Source organism: Narcine bancroftii, chromosome 9 (assembly GCF_036971445.1).
Source record: "Narcine bancroftii isolate sNarBan1 chromosome 9, sNarBan1.hap1, whole genome shotgun sequence".
NCBI lineage: Eukaryota > Metazoa > Chordata > Chondrichthyes > Torpediniformes > Narcinidae > Narcine > Narcine bancroftii.
Window position 1 is genome coordinate 121,203,378 of NC_091477.1, and position 22,571 is coordinate 121,225,948.

At 46.3% G+C, this 22,571-nt stretch overlaps 1 protein-coding gene and 1 long non-coding RNA gene across 3 annotated transcripts in view; one reads left to right on the forward strand and one right to left on the reverse strand.

Moving 5' to 3' along the window:
- The first annotated feature begins 1,695 nt into the window (after positions 1–1,695).
- On the forward strand, positions 1,696–18,138 carry LOC138742743 (uncharacterized). Its single transcript, XR_011344380.1, has 3 exons — positions 1,696–1,775; positions 2,924–3,042; positions 17,884–18,138. It is a non-coding gene; the product is annotated as an uncharacterized lncRNA (long non-coding RNA).
- Positions 8,434–22,571, reverse strand: part of LOC138742741 (fibroblast growth factor 12) — a 160,651-nt gene continuing 146,513 nt past the window's right edge. For both annotated transcript variants that reach the window (XM_069897561.1, XM_069897562.1), the window contains one exon: positions 8,434–22,350. In XM_069897561.1, coding sequence (XP_069753662.1) covers positions 22,229–22,350 — 122 coding nt within the window. In that variant the 3' untranslated portion in view covers positions 8,434–22,228. The remainder of the gene's footprint in view (positions 22,351–22,571) is intronic.

Here is a 22,571-nt window from a genome sequence, read left to right on the forward strand (position 1 = left end):
TTAATAACAGCAAAATGAGCTACCTAGAGAAAATTATTTAACAGTTTCAACAGGCTATTACAGTTCCCACATTTCAATAAGTGATTAATTGTCTATAAAACACTTTGATGTGCCTTGTAGCCACAAAATACAAGCTTCAACCTTTTAACCGATTGAGACTTTGTTCAGTTTCTCAGATGAGTTCTGCATTCAGATCTGCTGGCATCTTGGGAACTGCTCCAACACTAAAGCATCTTGTGTGGAATCCGAGGTCAAACTGAGCGATGTCATCACTGTTTCTTGTTTGAACGATGAACGCTGTTAAGAATGATGAGCTGTCATTGCCACACAGGGCAATCGAAAGCAATAAAACTGTTATAATTATTTAACAATCATTATAGCCGAACACATCCATTCAATGCAGCAAGTACAATGTCAAGGGCCCATCAAGATTGATAACAATCTTTGGGGGAAATGGCTGCTTTATTTTTTATCTGCATTAGGAAATTAGAATTTATATAGAGTTTCACTTCAAAACTGACATGGTAATTCCAGGGAAGGTTATGAGCAAGTTTGAAAGGAGAGACACAAGAGTGCTGGAGAAACTCAGCAGATCACGCAACATCCACAGGGAGTAGAAGAGAGTCGGCATTTCGGGCCTCAGCCCTTTGCCAGGAGTGTCAAAAATGAGGCAGAGATGCCCGAATAAAAAGGTGGGGTGGGTGAGGAGGAGAGGAGGGAGGAAGGAGAAGGGGGAGGAGCACAGCCTGACGGGGTACTGAGCGGATTTAGGTGGGAGGGGAGAAGGCAGAGAGCTAAGAAGGGTCGCTCTCTGAAAGGAGGAATGGAAGGGGGTGGGGAGTTGGAGGAAGGGAAACAGAGGGATGAGGGAGAGTCAAGTCAAGTCAAGTTTACTGGCATCTGATTGTACAAGTGCAACATGATGAAAAAGTGTTCTCTGGTCCTCGGTGCAAAACACACAGTCACATAACAATACACACAAATACACATGCAGGATAAGTATTTCATCTATACAAATAAATAAATATTGTTTCATGAATATGAGAGTCTCGAAGGGTCAGTGCGAGCAGTTCCTTTGGTCGTTCACCATTCTCATTGCCTGTGGGAAGAAGCTGTTCCTCAGCCTGGGGGCGCTGGCTCTGATCCTCCTGTATCTCTTCCCCGCTGGGAGCAGCTGAAAGATGCTGTGTGCAGGGTGGAAGGGGTCCTCATTGATTTTACACATTCTCTTCAGACATCGATCCCAGTAGATCACATTGATGGGGGGGGAGGGGGAGAAGAAGACTCCAGTGATCCTCTCTGCCACTCGTATGGTCCAGTGGATTGACCTCTGATCCATTTCTCTGCAGCAACCGTACCCAAACTGTGATGCAACCATCCAGGACACTCTCGATAGAGCTCCTGTAGAAGGTTGACATAATGGTGGCCGGTGGCCTTTCCCAACTCAGACTTCTCAGGAAGTGCAGTCGCTGTCGTGCCTTCCTGACAAGTGAGGTGTTGAGTGTCCGCGATAGGCCACTAATAATTGAACTCTGGGGAACTTGGCACTCTCCACTGCAGAGTGGATACTGTCTGTTTGGAGACGGAACATAAGGTGTTGTTCCTCCAATTTGTGGATGGCCTCAGTTTGGCAGTATGAGGCAATGGTCAGACACGTCAGTGTAGCAATGAGAGAGGAAATGAGAGAAAGGAATGTGGAAGTCTGTGCAGGGGCAGCTCCCAGTGTACAAAACACCGCATATATCCAGGGAGAAAGACAGCCGCATTAGTAGAAGGTAACTTCAAATCCATTATCTAATTATTTATACGAAAGGATAATTAATGACAGGAAGACTCATCCTCCAAGAAGATGTATTGAACGGAAACAAAGTAAATTGGAAGGAGATTGGAAATTGGGGCTGATTGATTAATGTGCGTCCCTGTGCATGATCTATGCTTCAAACAGTTCTGTGGGAGGGACAACACAGTGATGCGGCCTCACATCTCCAGAGATCTGGATCTCATGCTCACCTTGGGCACTGTCTGTGTGGCATTTACCTGTGACCCCGTTCGTTTTCTCTGGGTGCTCTGGTTTTTCTCCCAGGGCTGAGGAGCAGGAGAGGTGGAGATGCGATGGAGATAAGGCAGCTGGTACAGGGGACCGAGCTCAGGGTCCGCAGGACAGAGCCAGGAACCATGGGAAGGTAGTGGTGGGTGTGTGGCAGCAGCTGCCGTGGCGACAGGGGCGCCAAGGAGGCTACATCAGTGGAGGCGGTGTGAGAGGCATTGATCACATGGGTGGGCTGGGGCATTTCCCCAGGCTGAAATGGCTAACACAAGGGGGTATAGTTTTAAGGTGCTTGGGAGGAAGTGCAGGGGGATGTTGAGGTAAGTTTTTTTCAACACAGAGAGGGGTGGGTGCATACAGTGCGCTGCTGGCATCGATGGTGGAGGCAGGTACGGTCGGATTGTTCAAGAGACTATTAGACATGTCCATGGAGCTAAGAAAAATGGAGGGTTTTGCAGTAGGGAAATTCTAGGCAATTGTTCAAGTACGTTACTGGGTTGGCACAACACTGTGGGCCGAAGTGCCTGTACTGTGCTGTAGATTCCTACAGGGTTGGTGCCAAGGGGAGCATTATTGGATATGAACCCCCCCACAATGAGGTGCTGTACCCACCCGGTCTTGGCCATCGCATGCTGTCAGCCTCACCCCCTGCCGCATCACTAGCATGCATCCAGCATCACTAGCATCTAGAATGATCCATCATAGCGACTCTCCCCCGCCCCCCCCCCCCCCACCCCGGCTGTGTCCGTCAGCACAGGTTGGTCCCACACATCAGTCCCGGGAGGTGGGGGGGGCTGTTTGTGCCGACCAGTCCACTGACTGATGCAACATAACCCACCTTTTTGTACAACCATACAACCTTGCTCCTATTTTCAGCCTCACTATGGAGTCCCAAGAGTAGACCAAGTGGGAGAGATAGAGATGTAGGAGATGGGAATGGACAGGCGTTCGCCGTCAGAGGAACAGGACATCAAATTGTTTCATTCATCATCAATGTGAGTTTCGAGCCATATACACAAGATGCATTGAAATTCTTATACACTGCACCTGAGCAGGTATGCAAGATTGTTACTGACCACATTTGTCACAATATTAGTCGCAGGCTGTGTGCCAGCTGTCTGGGTGCCAAGGAGAGTTGCTTTGGCGTGTTGATGCACCACTCAACTGGCAGTAAAAGTGTCGGTAGCAGCATTCGGCTGGTGAGGTCCTCGAACCCTCACCTTCACTCTGTTCCACACAAGAGTTTTGTCCAAGTCTCTATGGTTGGGGGACTTCCATTCTGCTTACGTGTATCTCCTTGGAACGGAGGAGGTTGTAGATCTTTGGAACTCTGCAGAAGAAATTTTCTGAACAAAGGATAGATACTGTCTCTAACATAATTGGCAAACAGCCCATTTTAATGCAGCACCTATTTAGTGAGATAGTATTTAAAAGCTAAGATGCCGCCTTAACCATAGTCAAGGGCGCTAACAGTGGTTATTGACGCATTCTACTTCAAATCAGTCAAACTTAAAATATGGGCACGCTAGGCGTAGTGGTTGGTGCAACGCTGTTACGGCACCAACGATGAGGACCGGGGTTCGGGAGGAACCGGGGGTCTGTAAGGAGATTGTATGTTCTCCCTGTGTCTGTGTGGGTTTTCCCCGGGGGCTTCAGTTTCCTCCCACCCTTTAAAAATATACTGGGGGTTATAGGTCAATTGAGCGGCACAGACTCATGGGCCAAAAGGGCCTGTTACAGCGCTTATGTCTAAATTTAAATTTAAAAATGTTAAAATTGTAATAAAGGCCTTGATGTAGTTTTCAACAGGTTTATCCCATGATATAATCCTATTTTCTGTAGCAGCTTGCTTGGTCTCTCTGTAAAATATACATGTTTGTAGAAGATTCAAGAGTCGGGAAGCAGTGGAGACTCCCCCTACTCTCCATGAGATATCGTGTGAAATAAAGTCTGTGAAATGATACTCGAGGTCTCCAATCAATTAACTTTATCAATAACTCCCTTCAATAGCAGCAGAAGCAAAGCCTTTGAATATTTTGAAGACAGGAATACATCAATCCTAGATTTTAAAAAAAGGGTTTCTGTGGGTAGGCAGACTGGTGAGCTGAGATAAATGGAGAGTGGGCTCCACAAATTTGTATAATATCAAAGTTTGTGATGCATGTAAATAACTTAGATGAAAAAAGTGGGTGGGCGAGTAAGTTTGCAGGAGATTGGTGGAGTTGTGGGCAGTGCAGAGGACGATCAAAGGATACAACAGGACAGAAGTCAGTTACGGATATGGGCAGAGAGATGGCGGATGGAGATTAATCCAGACTAGTGTGAAGTGCTGTACTTTGAGAGGTCAAATGTCAGGGGAACGTAGACAGTTGATAGAATCAATATGCAAAGGGACCTGGGGGTCCAGGTCCATCAGGCCAAAGCCCACAACGAAATTAAATATTACCTATACAAATGTGTTGTTCTTTTCATTTATTGTGGGGGCCCTTTATTGTGGGACCTGAGTTCAGCTGCACCAGGGTAAATCCGGTACTGGGAAGAACCCTGTGGTACCCCTTCCCTTGGTGCCTAAAGCACATCCTTATTTTGCTTAATGATTAATCCAGGCCTGGCTGGAAGCTCTTGAATTCAATGATCTAGATTTTCAATGTACATTCAACACCCTTGATTAAACCCTGTTGGGACAACGATTTATATTTTCTAAGGCTTGAGCTTCCACCTGAAGGTGAGAAGCTTTAATATGTGTGAAAAAGCAGTTAAAAAAATAGCCTTGGGTATAAAACGTCCTTCAGAATATTAATTAGGAATAATGATGTCGTTAATCACTTCCAAAGCAGCAAGTCACATAATCCATGAAAAATTAAAGAAAAACTACAGAGGATGGAAATCTTAGGACAAGATCGAAAATACTGGAACTATTCAAAAGGCAGGAGGTGTTTATGCAGAGATGTGAGAGTGAGAGGGGGGAGAGAGAGAGAGAGAGAGAGAGAGAGAGAGAGAGAGGGAGAGGGGGAGAAGGGGAGGGAGAGAGAGAGGGGAAGAGAGGGAGTGGAGGGAGAAAGAAGGATGAAGAGGGAGTGGAGGGAGAAAGAAGGATGAAGGGAGAGGGAGGCAGAGAGAGAGAGAGAAAGAGGGGATAGAAGGAGAGAGAGGGGGAGAGAGGGAGGTTTTAAGTCAGGCAAGAGTGGAAATTAATTAGTGGTGAGTTGCAAGGAGGGTTGATGGAGAGGATCAGGGTATGGGGCAGGGTCCCCACATTGTGAAACTTTTGATGCCGTCTGGTTGATGTTAAGGGTAGAATTTTGAGAGCAAGTATATAAAGAGGTTGATTAAGTATTGGGGAGCTGTGGGAAGTTCCCAGGGGATGGAGCTGTGTCAGCAGACAGAGGGAAACTGAGCTCAAGTTATTCAGGGAAACACAATGGGGCAGCCGGTAGTTCCTCAGCCTCAAGGCTCCAGGGACCCGGGTTTGATCCCGACCTCTGCATCACAGTGTAGAGTTTGCACATCCTCCCCATGACCCCATGGGTTCCACCCACCACCAGGTGGCACCGTTAGCGCAAAGCTGTTACAGTGTTAGTAATCCTGGTTTAAGTCCCGCGCTGTCTGTAAGGAGTTTGTATGTTCTCCCTGAGTCTGTGTGGGTTTTTTCTGGGGGATCTGGCTTCCTCCCACACTTCAAAAATGTTCCGGGTTTGTAGGTTATTAGTGTAATTGGGCATCACAGGCTTGAAGGCTGAAAAGGCCTGTTACCGTGCCGATGTCTAAGGGTCTGATGTGAATGTCTATATAGTGGTTTAGTAGTAGATTAATTAAGTATCGTTTGACATCTTCCCCGTTTGTCTCCCGTGTGTTCAATAAAGTTACCTTTGATTGTAACACTTGTTTCCAGAGATGGATCTGAGACATGTGGGCCTTGGGTAGGCAAATGGGATTAGTTTGGATTCGCATCATGGATATATGGGGCTGAAGAGCCTGTTCCTCTGTTGTATTGTATTCTATGATTGGATCCGGCAGTGAAGGTCCCGAGTGCCAATAGCCCACTTTGCAAGGCAGCTGCTTGAGTCAAACACAGGCAGGGGTACGATATGGCTCAAGGAACTACGGAGATCAGTGGAGAAGAAAATAACGTCAGGTTGGCGATCCCTCCCCTGCATATTAACCCCTTGTCATCCCTGATCTGCCTCATCTATGTAGGTCACTTTCAAGTTCAATATCCCCAGTGACAGATGGTGTAAGCCTCTGTGCCAAAATAACTCAGTTTGTCAAGTCAACTTTCACTTGATTTTGGCCAAGTCGGTGAACGAGCCATCATTTTATACAGCACCGAATCTAGTCCTTCCAACCAACTCATGCTAGCCAAGTGGCCGACCTGAGCTCATCTTATTTGCCTGCATTTCACCTATGTTTCTCTAAACCAGTGGTTCTTAACCTTTTTCTTTCCACTCACATCCCACTTTAAGTATTCCCTATTCATAGGTGCTCTGTGTTAGTAACGGATTGCTTAAGGTGGGATGTGGGTGGAAAGAAAAAGTTTGAAAACCACTGTTTTAATCATTCCTAATTGACTCGTTATGTGCACGGTTTCATAACTCCAAAGGAAATGGGCCAACGACAATTTTTCTCAAGCAAAATATTTCAGAAACAATTAGGTCTAGAGCAGTGATTCTCAACCTTCCCACTCACATCCCATCTTAAGTAATCCTTTACTAAGACAGAGCACCTATGAATACTTAAAGTGGTGTGTGAGTGGAAAGAAAAAGGCAGAGAACCACCTGCCCTAAACCTTTCTCATCCACTTACCAGAGCAGCTACATAGGAAAGTGGAACATTTTCTTCTGCAGCTAACCTTGACGCAGCAGGAGGATCCAAATCATTGTGTGGACCTTGGATGTTGATTGACAACTCAGTCGCTGCCAGTTTTCAACGGATGTACAACATCCCTTCCACCTTGTGTGCAACGCTCACTCACGGCTACTATGTGCGTAAAATTGTGACTGGACCATCCACTGTTGGGGGGTCACTGTGACTTGGTTGTGGAGTACGATGCTCAATGTTCCCTCTAGTAGCCAGTGTGCACAAATCTCTTATATGTTGTATAAATTTTTTCCTGTGACAAAAGTATGTGCTTGTGCAAATGTAAACTTGAAATTGTATAATTATTAATTACTACACTATTTTAAGTCACTGACCTTTCGTGCGCACATTAATTTCCTTTGTGCGCTGGTTGCAAAACATGGGCACGCACAAGTGCAACAGCGTAGGTGGTGCTGCAGCGGTGACTCTCATCTCTAACCAGCTTCTCGGTGGAGTGGAGATCAGTGGAGTGGAAGGAGGCACGGTTAGCGAAGTGGTTAATGAAATACTGTTAAAGTGCCAGCAATTGGGATTAGGATTCAAATCCCACGCTGTCTGGAAGAGTTTGCATCTTCTTGCCGTGGCTGTGTATCCTCCTGGTGCTCCGGTTTCCTCCCACCATTCAAAATGTACGGGGTTTGTAGGAACAGACACAGGCTTGTGGGATGGAAGGGCCTGTTACCGTGCTGCACAACTAAAATTTTAAATGTAAGTTTCCAGGGAAAGTGCCCAACTTCGATTCCCTCCACTGTAGATCCACACCAGCCAAACTTAGTTACTGAGCTGCAGGCCATGCTTGAGGCCTGGGAGAGAGCACATTGAGAGGGTGAGCTTGAAGTCAGCATGGACTCATTCACTAAGGCATACAAGAAAGTAAGCCTCACAGTCAACCCTTACTCTCTCCACCAACCTGACCCCAGTGTCCAACAGCACCCACTGGCAACATGGTCTATGCAGAGACGTGTGGATTTGCTCTGTCGCGTTTGGGAAGTTAATTGAACGGTCAGTGTGGATGCCAATTCGTTTTAAAGTAGTATTGGCAAGAGATGACCCTCCTCTGCATTGTTTATCTGTACTTTCCTCTACATCCTGCCCTTTGTCTGTGTAACATTGAACACATTTATGACTCAAGATAGTTAAATTCTTAAAAAATTGGGAAATTATGGGTTGTGGGGAATCGGCGGATAATTAGAGCCAGATCAGGCATAATCTCGACAGGCCTGAAGGCTCACTCCTGCTCCTCTTCGATGAAGGGGTCAAGCCCTTGATATACTGTGTACCGAACACTGTTTGACCTGCTGAGTTTCTCTAGCACTTGTGTTTTTTAAAATTTTACTCCCTGCTTCTATTTCTTATGTTCTTAAACCATACACTTTTGACACCCTGCACTTTTGTGTAGCCACTGAAACATGAGTTAACCTGCCTGGATAGCAAGCAAAACAAAACTTTTCACTGTATCTGCATACCTGTGACAGTAAACAATTCAATGTGGATTCTATTCAGTTCAAAAATAAGCAAGAGAGCAGAGCAAAGGTGGGACTTCTTTATTTAATCAGCAAGAGGTGCTTCATCCCATTTCTGGTTCTAAACCTTGTGCATACAGCTGACATGAACAAGCAGAAAGCAAACACCATGGCTGGCTCAGTCCCCACATCCATTCCAGCCAGGATTCTCCCAACAGAAGCAGCTTTGGCAACTCTCAGTCACGACCCACGGAATTAAAAGTTTTGCCTGTGGCAGCCGCTGTAGAGCACGGCAAGTTTTCCGAGTCCCAACTGTGCACAGCGCCCCAATTTCCCATCTCACTTTGAGCGAGTCTCCCGATCCATCGCAAGTGTGGGGCCAGATTTTTGGTTTCTCCTGCCTTGTGCTACGTTCTAGCATCCCTGCCCAAGGTCACCTTGAAACACCAGGTGCTAGCGCTGAAATACACTCTTTGAAAGCTGCTGTCACAGTGAGATGAAAGGTCAAGAGGAGGGGCAATAGGTCAAGCCGTATAACCCTCTCTAGGTCAAAGGTCGTTGGCACAAGTCCCACTCCTGAGACTTGAGCGTCCAATCCAAAATGTGTCCAACCCTGGCAGTCAGGAGTACTGATTTTCCTTACGTTTACCCTCTTAGACCCTAAAACCAGACGATTCCCTCTGGTGTCCTGGGCCAGCATTTACCCCCAACACCAGCTCATCTGATTCAAACATCGGGAACATCAGCCAGAGCCTCCTCGAGCTTCCTCCACCATTCCCCCAAATGGCAGCTGACGCACAACCTGCCTGGGTTCTTCATCCAGTGACTGCCACTTATTGCTGTACGTGGGCTCTTGCTGTGTGCAAATTAGCGGTCATGCTTGCGACATTAAAATGATAACAACACTTCAAAAAGTACTCCAATGGGCTGTAAAGTGCTTTGGGATGTCCTGAGGTTATGAAGGTGCTGTATTAAGTGCAAGTCTTCCTTTAATCCAGATAGCTATTTGCTGAATTACTGACGAAGCTATTTACAGTTTGCCAGTCCAGACTGTTCTACATGATGAAAGACAAAACACACATACACGTAACTTCACTGGAAAAATCAGAGAACATGAAATCAAAACCTGAACTTCACTGAACCATTTCTAGATACTCAAGCGGCAGTAAACAGGCTCTCTGCCAATTTTATTGACAAAGACAATTCAAAATTTAATTCATGAAACCAGAGAACTTCTGCATTAAACTGACACATACAAACTCTCCAAGGATGAGTTGCCCCATTGACCGATGCCCACGATTTTCAATGGGTGACTCTGTATCAACCTGATCAACACTCAGTCAACTCCCAGTCAGTGGTTCTCAACCTTTATGCCAGAGGTGCTCTGTGGTTAGTAAGGGATTACTTAAAGTGGTATGAGAGTGGGGAAAAAAAGGCTGAGAACCATTGCCCTAAGTGGTTTTTTTTGGCTAATAATATTACTACCAAATGCTAAATATTGGAAACAATACAGGAAATATTGAGGTTCAATGTGTTTGTGCAATCCAAGAGTATTACTTTTTAAGATGATCTCATGTTTTTCTTGCAAGTCCTCATAGAACATACGTTCAACCTTTATTTCCCACTCACATACCACCTTAAGTAATCCCTTCCTAACCACAGAGCATCTCGAGCATAGATTGCTATAGCTGCCCTGAGGTTAGGAAGGGATTACTTAAGGTGGTATGTGAATGGAAAGTAAAAAGGTGAGAACCCCTGCCTTGGAACCTGGTTCCATGCTGAAGAGCGTCTCACTGAGTAGAACCTCACGACAAGGCTCTGCCTAAATTCTTCGTTCTCTCCCAGTGTAGGAGTGCCCCACTGAGAGATCACACATAAGGAAGGTTTGCTCTTTCAGAGACCTCCGCCAACATGAGGAGATCTTTCTCTGTTTTTGATATAAGACAGTCGAGCATTCTTTCAAACTGGACCCAACCAAACTGAGCCTTTGGCAACACAGGCCACAAATGCATTCATCCCAGACAGATTGGGAACTGAGGAGATTCTAATGTTCATGGGAGACCAGTGGGATTCAGGAAAGGGGTGGTCGATCAGGACAACTAGAGATCTGAGAGTGCATACACAAGAACTGGAAGGAGATAGTTGCAGAATTAATGCAAAGAAGAAATTACAGGGAGCATAATGAGATGGTCTGAGATTTAAATATTGTGTGGGAAGGGATGTAAGGAAACTAAAAGAGCTGAGAGTGCAAATTCTGGAACAGCTGCCAGCTTGCATTTCAAATGCCTTGAAATTAGGCTATTGAAGTATTGTGCGAACATGTAGAATATTTGCATAAATCTGCCTTGCCTTCCAGATAACAGCCCGCTCCCCCGTAAGCAACTTAAAGACTCCATTAAGAAAGCAAAAGCAAGCTGCTGATGTACCTTGTCGATCGAGCAGTATTTGCTGGGGGAGGCATTGTCAATGTAATGCAATGGGACCCTGCACAGTAGGTTCCTGCATCTGCTCTCTCTTGCCTCTGTTCCTAAAGGCAAGCAATGGAATTTTGGGTTAATTTCACAGACAGAATATTCAGTCACTGTACTGATATGCAGAATAAATCTGGAGTCATTTGCACTTTGGCACAAAAGGCCATTCAAACCAAGGCCATAGATGGGAAAGATAACTGTGACTTTACTGAAGGGTCTTAAAATCCCACCTTCAGGGTGATGAGACCTGGTTTCCTTGGCTTTAAGCAATCAAAAAGCTGAAGGCACAGGAGAGACTGCAGATGCTGGAAGGCGGAGTATTAGGAACTCAGCAGGTCGAGCAGCTTCCATAGTTGGCTGGAACGATGGAGAATTTCAACCAAGTCCAAACATATCTGGACTGATATTACTTTCACTTCCAATCGGATAACCCGCATCAGTTGAGGATGTGATGAGAAAATGGGTTTGGACTTGCTGGCTAGTTTACCAGAGGGTTTTGTTTCTCATTGGTTGGATCTTCTAAATTTTTTAATTTAGACATACAACATGGTTACAGGCCCTTCCGGCCCACAAGCCTGTGCCACCCAAAAGCCCCAATTAATCTACAACACCCGTATGTTTTGAAGGAAACCGAAGCACCTGGAGGAAACTCACGCAGACACGGGGAGAACGTACGATTTCCCTACAGGTGGTGCTGGACTTGAACCTGGGTCGCTGGCACCTTAATAGCATCGCGCTAACCACTAAATGCCCACAATCTTCTCCAAACCCTGAACAGAACTTTCTGCATTTTCAAGGAAGCCCTTATGTGAAGAAGGGCTCAGGCCCAAATTGTCAGTAATATATCTTTATCTCCTATGGAAGCTGCAAGACCGGCTGAGTTCCTCCAGTATTTTGTTGTGATTTTACTACAATCAAACATCTGCAGACTTCCACGTTTCACTGAGATAGAAATGGGTTCACCTGTGATTAGTGTGTTCGGGTCAATCCAGAAAATTGAGCAAAAATTCACGATATTGGGAGAGATTCTCTGTCAGAGGTGCCACCTACTAAAATGGAGTTTAGGTCTCAGGTGGATATAACTGAAAAGCTGGGCCGATTGTTTCAAGGAAAAGCAGTGAGGTGGTCTCAATGAATAGCATCACAAGGCGATGATTCGTCTGTGAGCACTCATCGGCACGAGGGAGATTGCTATATCTGCAAACCGGCTACACCACCTCGCTTTCCTCAACCCTTGCCACTCTTCGAAAGGACCTGACTGCCGCTTTGTAATGTCCTGAGCACTTTACAAAAGTGCTGGAGACACTCATGCAGTAGTCGATGTTTTGGGCCAACGAGATTCCAGAGGATGGGCTCAGGGCCAAAGCCTTGACTGCCTTGTGAATGCTGCAGGATCTGCCGAGTTTCTCCCGCATGCTTGTGTACTGTGCTGACACCCCACCCTCCCCCACGTCGGCAGATGTTCTGGTTATACTTCCAGTATCCTGACATTGGGAAAGGTGACGTGCCAGTACTGGCAATAATGGGTTTAAGTGGCGCTGCTGTAGAGTAAGAATGTGAGAATGTCGTATTGGTGTCTCTTGGAGCACAAGGAGAAAGCATTCACCAGGTGGGACATGGCTGAGAGGTTTCATGACATCTTGGTGGAGTCAGCTCACAGAGGCTTTCTGATATTATTGTCCAGCCAAATCTTTCCTCTCTTCGTGAAGGCCATTTCTGTCTTGCAATGTAACCGATCTTTCTCCATCCCTTCACAGAACATACCTGGGCTCCCTGCCACCAAGCAGCACCATCAGTGGGCCTTACCCCTCCTTCTGATTGCCTGCTCAGCACCAGACATTGCAGATTCAACCCCAAACACCTCCATTTCAATTGCATCCACTTTTGAAGCAATATATTGCATGCAATTTCAGCAAGGTTGTAACATGCAAAAAGTTGAGTTATTTACATTGTGAGGGGTTTCTCTCAGTACGAATTATTTTTACTATTTATTGTTAAAAAAAATTCTTTCAAAGGAATACCACTGCAATTCACAAATGATGAGCTGCTTTCCTTTGTAATGTCCAAACAAAAATGAAATATACAATTTCTGTACTCCCTGAAAAAATTAAGTGTTAAGTCGGTTGTTTTGTTTTCCTTTCGATTCTTGTCCAGTAGCGACAGTGATTAATTTGTGACCACAGACTCCCTCTGCTCTGCGTGAAGTTCGACAATCCTGATCTCTGTCGAAGGCGGACCACAGGGGTCTGGGCTCAGTGAGTCGGATGGTGACTTGCTGCATCCCTTTGTCTCAGCCCAAGTCGGACGGTGCTCGAGGTCTTCTCCTGAGTGAGGAGGCCGGCAGGGTAGATGCCGGCTCCTAGATGCCCCTGCTTCCCCTTCCATTGCCTCTCTGTTTGTGATCAGATGCTAGAGACATGAGGAGGACCTGCAAAATTGATACTAAGACCAAGTGTGTGTAACTTTAGGGAAAAATATGGGCTGGGCTATTTCCTGTATAAAAGAAAAACAAGGCTGATACACACCAATAACTGGATGGATGTTGGTGGTGCTTCCAAGATCAAGGAAAATTTGTTACGAAAAGGGAACTCAGAGGAAACTCTTTTCTCCACAGAGAGTGTGGAACACCCGGCAAGGGGAGGAGATGAGGCAGGAATGGAAATTTGGCCAAAGGATGTTGATGGGGAGGGAGGCAGAGTGTGAAGGGACTCAAGCATCAATACTACCACAAAGCAGATGGGCCAAATGGCCACTCTCCCTGCTGTTCTTTCTGTTTATTTTTTTACCTTGGTTGGGCCAGTCACCTTATTCTCATATAAAAGGAGCACATGTCAACTTTGGGGAAAGTGTGGACCACTCTTGGCCTCTTCTACGCAGCATAGGTTTGAGGGACTATTTTTTTGGTGATCTTCTAAAAACTGGTCTTGTGTGTACAATTTTTGGAGGGTACAGCATGTCTCTGTAATGTTACTGTGCTAGTATTGCACTAGGTGATGTGCGATGGGAGCTGGAAGGGAGAAACTGGAACTGGGGTGGGGGGTGCGTGAGGGGTGCAGATGAAGGGGGAGAGAGCAGGAGGGAAGGGAGGTGGAATTTGGGCGAGGGTGAGGAGTGCAGATGAGGGGGAGAGAGCAGGAGGGGTGGGCGGCAGGATTTGGGCGAGGGTGAGGAGTACAGGTGAGGGGAGAGAGAGCAGGAGGGGTGGGAGGCGGGATTTGGGCAAGGGTGAGGAGTGCAGGTGAGGGGAGAGAGAGCAGGAGGGGAGGGAGGCGGGATTTGGGCGAGGGTGAGGAGTGCAGGTGAGGGGAGAGAGAGCAGGAGGGGAGGGAGGCAGAATTTGGGTGAGGGTGAGGAGTGCAGATGAGGGGGAGAGAGCAGGAGGGAAGGGAGGTGGAATTTGGGCGAGGGTGAGGAGTGCAGATGAGGGGGAGAGAGCAGGAGGGGTGGGAGGCAGGATTTGGGCAAGGGTGAGGAGTACAGGTGAGGGGAGAGAGAGCAGGAGGGGAGGGAGGCAGGATTTGGGCGAGGGTGAGGAGTGCAGGTGAGGGGAGAGAGAGCAGGAGGTGAGGGAGGCGGGATTTGGGCGAGTGTGAGGAGTACAGGTGAGGGGAAAGAGAGCAGGAGGTAAGGGAGGTGGGATTTGGGCGAGGGTGAGGAGTGCAGGTGAGGGGAGAGAGAGCAGGAGGGGAGGGAGGCAGAATTTGGGTAAGGGTGAAGAGTGCAGATGAGGGGGAGAGAGCAGGAGGGGAGGGAGGGGGGATTTGGGCGAGGGTTGGGGAACGTGCAGAACAGGTGGATGAAAGGAGGTTGAGGGAAAGAGTTGGGAGGAAGGGAGGGGGAAGGGAAGAAGGCATGTCGAAAACATGGTTACAGCAGAGAAAAATACATTGACAATGCCTGAGAAAGGCCCTTTGACATAAATAGCACGGCCACAGGGAAGGGTAGCAGACTGCATCAGGTGCCATGCCTCTCTACAGATAGTCCTTCAGGGGCCTGCTACAAGGATGCAGCCTTGCTGTGGTTAACCATTCAGAAGAAAAGGCATTGGAACCACTATATTTCCATCTGTACCCCCAACCCTCACTACACCAGCCCAACTATGAAAACCTATGCTGGAGACATATCGGAGATATGTCATGCTGTCCGTATTCGTCTGTGTAGATCTAGTGAGGAAGTCAAGCATCGCTATCAAAATACCTCACTGGGACAATACTCATGGAGCCAACCTAACTGCAAGGAGCTCCATAACAAGGCATTGCAACTGAGCTAAAGGGGCCTGTACTGGGCTGAGTGCTGAGAGATTAAATGTAGGCTGCGGGCAAGAGCTGTCGGTCCCATCATGCTCCGATCAGTGTGGCTTCAGTTGGGCTCATTGCATGCTCATTCTTGAGTCTGAGTTCAGGTCATTCGTGTGGGGAATTAAATTATAAATGGGAGTGAGTCAGTCTGACACACTGAGTCTTGGAAAGGATTTTGTCTCAGCGCATCACAGAGGGACTGCAGTCAGCTCTTATAGACAGGCAACTAATTAAACTGACAAAGAGAATATTAATTCTTCTCATAAAAGAATCTCTATTATTCATGTCATCCTGATTAGATGAAGGAAATTTGGATGCAGTTCACATTGGTGTAATCTGATGATGGTCTCAGATTGTTCAATGCACAAAATTGCTGGAGAAACTCAGCAGGTCCTACAGCGTTCTTTATGGCAACGATACAACACCAACGTTTTGGGCCTGAGCCCTTTGCCAAGGTATGAGCAAAAAGCAGGCAGGTGCCTGAAATCGTACCTATCCCTGTGATTGCAGGTTTTGGAACCTGCCCCTGTGATCGCAGGCTTTGGAACCTGCCCTGTGACTGCAGGAGATACTCCCCTTGCACAACACTTCCCTTTTGAATGTGCAGGGGTCACCCACTGCATCCGGTGCTCCCATTGTGGTCTCCTCTATATTGGAGAGGCTGGACACAGACTAAAAGATCACTTTGCTGAGCAACTTGGCTCTGTTCAGTGCAATAGCGGGGACCTCCTCGTGGCCACCCATTTCAATTCCGCACCCCACTCCCATGTCAGCGTGGCTGTCTTTGGCCTTGTGCACTGACAAATCAGGGCCACCCATAAAATGGAGGTAAAGCACCTAATATTCTGTCTGGGGGCACTCTCCACCCAGATGGTATTAACATTGGCCTCTGGTTTTCATTTGGTCCCTCCCCTGACCCTCTCTTCCTCATCCCTCTGTCTCCTTTCCTCCAGCTCTCCTCCCCTTTCCCTCTCCATTCCATGAGCTACTCTCTCCCCATCACTGTGGCCTCCCATCAGTATCCTCTTGCCTGTGGGCCTGTGCTCTTCCTCCACCATTTTATTCAGATGCCTGTCTACATTTTGCTCATAACTCGATGAAGGGCTCAGGCCCGAAATGTCAGTTACGTATTGTTGCCATAAAAAACGCTGCGGGACCTGCTGAGTTTCTCCAGCAAGTTTCTGTATTAAAACTACAATCACAGTGCCCTACAGACTTTCTGGTTTGACTTGGGTCCCAGATAGATCAGTTAGAAAGGAACTTGTTCTCTAAGCAGAAGAGTTATTAACCAGGTGGAGGAATTTCCATTGATGAAGGGGTTAAAAGAGTTAAAAGAAGAACATTAAAGTATGATGAATTACAATGAAGTACCATTCAAATTTGCAAGTTAATATCACAGAAATATTAGTTAAAGCATAATAAGGATTTCCAGAAGGCATTTGATAGGTGGTGCAGAAAACACCTGCATTAGATCAGGGATGCATGGGGTTGGGATTAATGTATTAGCATGGATAGAGGGTTGGTTAACTGATGGAAGGCAGAGAACTGGAACAAATGGGATTTTTCTGATGGTGATTGGTGGCGAGGGGAGTGCCACAAAGGTTGGGGCTGGGTTCACCATATGTTAGGAGGAGGGGACAAAATGTTACATATCTAATTTGGTTACTGATAAATTGGGGAAAGCAAATTGTGCAGAGATGGTGGAGAGTCTGCAGAGAGATGTAGGCAGGTTGGTAAACGTGAAGTCATCCATTTTGGAAGAAAAATATAATAGATCGGAATATTGTTTTACCGGTGAAAGATTGCAGCATGCTGTCATGCAGGACCTGGGAGAGCTTGTGCATGAATCACAAAAGGTTGGTTTGCAGGTGCAACAGGCGATCAAGAAGGCAAATGGGATGATGGCCTTCATTGCGAGAGGGATTGAATTTAAGAGCAGGGAGGTCTGCTGCAACTGTTCTGGGGATTGATGAGGCCACATCTGGAGAACTGCGTGAAGTTCTGGTCTCCTTACTTGAGGAAGGATGCACTGGCTTTGGAGGAGGTGCAGAGGAGGTTCACCAAGTTGATTCCAGAGATGAGGGGGTTGTCCTATGAGGAGAGATTAACTTGCCTGGGATTGTTTTCGGTGATGCTTCAAAGAGTGAGAGTGACATGAAATTAATGGTAAGAGAAGAGAGGTTGTTTCCACAGGTAGATTAAACTAGAGAACGTAGCCTCAAGATTAAGTTCTTTCAGAGTCCTGACATTTATTTTATTAAAGTTGGGGTGGGACATGGCAAGGACCTCCAGCTTAACGACAGAGATGAGGAGGAACACCTGCCAGCTCATGCTTCTCCCCTCCCACCACCCTTTTATTCAGGCTTCTGCCCTTTTTTTCCCAGCTCTGATGAAGGGTTTGGGGCCTGAACCACTGACTACCTCTCTCCTTCCATGGATGCTGCCTGACCTGCTGAGCTCCTCCAGCATGGTTTACCTGCACCCCCAGTCGCTCTCATTTGCCTCAGGAATGGGGAGATGCGGGATGGGCTGGACGGTAAACGTGTGCTGCAGCTTTACTGAATGATGACGCCTACTGCTATAAAGCTACTATTTTCAGGAGGCCCTTGCCATGTCCCACCCCAACTTTAATAAAATAAATGTCAGGACTCTGAAAGAACTTAATCATTTCCGTTTGTTCTATCTTTAAAGTTGACAGAAGTAATTTCTCTCTGCTTAATAAAAATATTTCTTACTCTTTCTTCTAGATATTAAAGATTGACCGAATTTCTTCCTGCCAAACCTTGTGCTGATTTCAGCCTGCTCCAAAATCAGCTATCTAAGCAACAGACTGAGCAAAAAACATAGGCAAGAGCTTGGAACATTAATCGTTGAGAGGGATTTGATGATTTAAACACTGAATAAACTAACTTGGAATTCTATTTATAAAACTCATCTTTACACTTCAATTTCCAGCACATAACTTGCTTTGGTCTAAAATAAACACTGTATGGACGGTTAGATGTTGTGACAGTATTTGTTTTCCATTTACAAACCATCCACATCCCGACACATCACCCCTTAATTCCAGCCTGTAAGGTATTCCGTGGATCTTCTCACGCAGAACCCTCAATTATTCTACATCGAAACCATCCAAACTCCTCGACTGAAGATTGACATGTTAATTTATGCAGATAAATTACTCCACTTTCTCAATTAAAGATAAACCTGGAATAACCTCTATAAGTTAGACCATTTATGATCCATTACAACCCCGAGTTAGCTTGTAGCATACTCCAAACTTTGCATGGGATACCCAGCTGATTTCAGCCCTTCTCTTATGCACAGAGTCATGATGACATTGACATTAATAAATCTGTAGCTGTAACATTTCACCATGGGGGGAGACATTAGTTATGGCCAGAATGTCTACAGGTAAGTGGAGGAGCAGTGCTGAGGAAACGCGGAGGTTGCAGAAGAAGAGATTGGAGAAAGGGCAGAAAAGTGGCAAATGAAATACAATGTCAGAAAGTGGACGGTCGTGCAGTTTAAAAGGTAAGTATGAACGTGCAGATGATTTTTTAAATAGGGAGAAAACTGAAAATTCCCAGATGCAAAGGGACCTGGGAATCCTCGTGCAGGAGCCTGATGGTAAACTTGCAGGTTGAATTGGTGGTGAAGAAGGCGTTGGTGATGCTGGCGTTCATTTCAAGAGGAATAGAATAGAAGAGCAGGGATGTGATGTTGAGGCTTTATAAAGGCCCTGGTGAGACCTCACATGGGGTATTGTGAGCTGAGTTGTATGCTTCCTTTAAGAAAGGATGTGCTGATGTTGGAGAGGAATTAGAGGAGGTTCACAAGGATAATTCCAGCAATGAAAGGGTTATCATATGAGGAGCGTTTGACAGTTCTTGGCCTGTACTCATTGGAATTTAGGAGAATAAGGGGAGATCTTATTGAAGCATTTCGAACGTTGAAAGGCATGGAGAGAGTAGATGTAGAAAAGTTGTTTCCCATGGTGGGAGAGTCAAGGACAAGAGGGCACCATTTCAGGATTGAAGGGCATCTGCTTGAAACAGAGATGCAGAGGAATTTCTTCCACCAGAGGGGGGTGAATCTGTGGAATTTGTTGCCACAGGTGGTTGTGGAGGCCAGGTCATTGGGTGTATTTAAGACAGATTTTGAAAGGACATCAAAAATTATGGGGAGAAGGCCGGGCAGTGGGGCTGAGTGGGGAAATGGATCAATTATGATTAAATGGAGGGGCAGACTCGATGGGCTGAATAGCCTATTTCTATATCTGATGGTCTTAGGGTATTGTTAGTGGTGCATTATCTGTACATTGTGGAGTTCTCACAGTATACAAGGCTGAGTTCTATCGGGACGAAAAGTTTAAGAATAGAATTAAAACAGCCAGATTGGTATTCATCAGCTTTTTGTCCGCTATTTGCTACTGGTGTCAACGTAGGAATGAGCATCACTCCAGATCAACAAGGGAACCACTACACCTGAATTAAAGGACTGATTCTCCCCCGATTCCCTACTTCACAATGCAATCCGGAGCTATAAACAAGAGGTAGCAATTTCTCAATGTTAGAAAGTCCCAAAGAGGTTTAGAATAACCCGGTTATAGCCTCACCTCTAGTTGGGAGGTCTGGCTGTGTGCAAATTTGGATACTGTGTTGAACGCAGAGATGATTGTTGGTCACAAAGTGTTTTGAGGCATCCCGGGTTTTGCTCATTAAATGTGCATCCATCTTCTCTTAATTTTGTCTGCATTTTCCGTTAGTTGAAGATATTCGGCCTGACAGATGACTCCCAAGGCTCTGCAAACCTGCAACATTTCTAAATCGCAGGCAAAGTTTACGCAAAGTGGAAGTTGCTTCCCCTGATCAGGTATGCGGAGGAAGTTGGACAGATGAAAGGGAAGGCCGAGCGGATGATGTATCCGGCAGCAGTGACGTTCTACACCAGTAGCACCACGAGGATGAACCGGGCACTGTCCAAAGGATGGATTGCAGCATTAGCCAAACCTGGGACCTCTATCTACTACAAGGACGAGATGAGCAGGTGTACGGGAACACCCCGAGCTGGAAACATTCCTTGGCCAGAATCTTGGAACAATGCCATCAGAACACAACTGGCTGTTCTCTACTAACTTCTCAATAGCAATTAAGGTCGGGCCTTGGCAATAATATCTCCTTCCCGTGCATTACTAAAGCGCTGCAAGGACCCAAAATCCTTCCGGAGATCATCACACCAGCAGCAAGTTTATTCTGGAATATTTGTCTTCAGCCCTGGCCTCTTCCAACATTTCAATCATCCCAGGTATCTCCGACTGACATACAACCTCCTATTTGGCTATGATCCCCAATAGTTCCCTCTGCTGCAGATTAACATGGGTTAGTAAGAGAAGGAGCTTCAAAGAACATCCTCGTTGTGTTGGAGCTTCATTGAACAATACCAACTGCACCATCTCTAAGCCTGTAATCAGCACACAGTGCATGGATTAGGTAAAAGCATGGTCTTTTACCCAGAGCGGCAGAGTCCAAAGCTAGAGGGCATAGGATTAAGGTGAGAGGGGCAAGATTGAAAAGAAACCTGAGGAGCAACTTTTCCGCACAGAGGGTGGTGGGTGGGTGGAACGAACTGCCAGAGGGAGTGGTAGAGGCGACTGAATCATTTGTACGGGAATATGTATCGAAAATGGTGTCAGAGGGATATGGGCCAAGCACAGGCACATGGGACCAGCTTCGTCAGCATGGATAGGTTGGGCTGAAGGGCCTGTTTTCGTGCAGTAAAAAGCATTGAATCGATGACTAACACCATACCTTCCATGCTGACCACCAGCTTGGATGAGTAAAGAGTGGGATAGGGTCTTGGAGCAGCGAGGGGAGGTTCCCCACAAACACAAAGGAGGCCACACACACAGTGCACTTGACGCAGAGGAGTCACGTTTTCACCTAGTACGTAAACTGGTGCTTTTCACCAATCTCCAAAGTAGCAGAACAAAGCAGTCTCAAATATAACCTTTTGTTTTACATAGAAGGTAGTGGGTGGAGGTGGCTGGTACAAATGCAGACATTCAAAAAACTCTGAGGCACATGGATATAAGAAAAATAGAGGGCTAAGGGCATGAGGTAGGGAATTAGATTGTTGTGGAGCAGGTTTACATAGGTTGGCACAACATCGTGGGCTGAAGGGCCTGTTCTGGGCTGTAATATTCCATGTTGAAAACAGGATCATCTAAACCAATGAGTGGGTGGAGGGCAGAGAATTCCGTGTTGTACACAGGACAGTTTAGAATGTGATTATCTAATGTTGAGATCATCGAATCCATGTGGGCCTGATGCACACAGATCTGGTCAGTAGCTCACCTGCTCCCAGAAGATGGGACTGTTCTACTCTTCAAGAATAGGGCAGGAGCTTAGAATTGGAAAGGAGTTGAAAATGTCCACAGTGCGTGGCGGGGAGAAAATGCAGAGTAATGGAAGGAGTGAAAAAAAATCAAATGAAATGCCGTCTAATGTCCCAATGTCCAACTGTCCGCCACCACAGGGGTTGGCCCATTCGCTGATATCAAACCCTTTATGGGGTCTGCCCCCCAAGTCCATCGCATTCCTTTCAATGTAGGCTGTGTGAGATGGTCAGAAGCTAGATGGCCACTGGATTATGAAGTGCATGTGTACTGGAGTCCAAACAGGCAGGTTCTTCGGCTGAGAATGGGATCTGGATGAAGGCTGCCAGTCACCATCCCATCGTCACGACTAATGTATTCATCAGCTGAGAAGCCAAAGAAAGGCCTCTGGTTTCCGAGGGATATTTCTTTTTTTCTAATTTGAAACATGCCGGGCAATTAACTTTTATTTAAATTATTGAACGCTTCGAAGCTGAGCCTGCCACACGTGGAAAGTTCTGTCTGAGTAAACAATGAAAATTCAGGTCCTGATTTAATTCTTCTCTTTCAAGCAATGGCTTCATTTAGTTTATGTTGAGGACTCACTTGTGAATAAAAATCCTCCCCTCTGGATTGTATAGTGTGCAGTTTTGCTTGGTATGATGTTGTAAATTGTGCCAGTGGTTCAGTTCAGATTCTCAGTCCCCATCCTCCTGCTATGTGCAGTCCTCCTGGCTCACCACTTTGCCTCCATTCATGGTCAGCGTTCCTGAACTTTTCCGTGAGCGTCCCGCTTTATCGCCAATTTCATGCATTGATGGCTCCCTGTACATGCAAACTGGAAGAGAGAGAGAAAGAGAGAGAGAGAGAAAGTCACAAGGTCAGTCTTGCATCCCATTGCTTCCACTGATGCGAAAGTAAAACTCTGCAGGAAACTTCTTCACCCAGCCTCCCATTGCATACAATCCTTGTTATTATGGACTACCATTAGCGACTTTCTCTCCAAACTTTGAGCTTTCCTACAGGACTGACTCATGCAAACAAGAGCTTTCATATGGG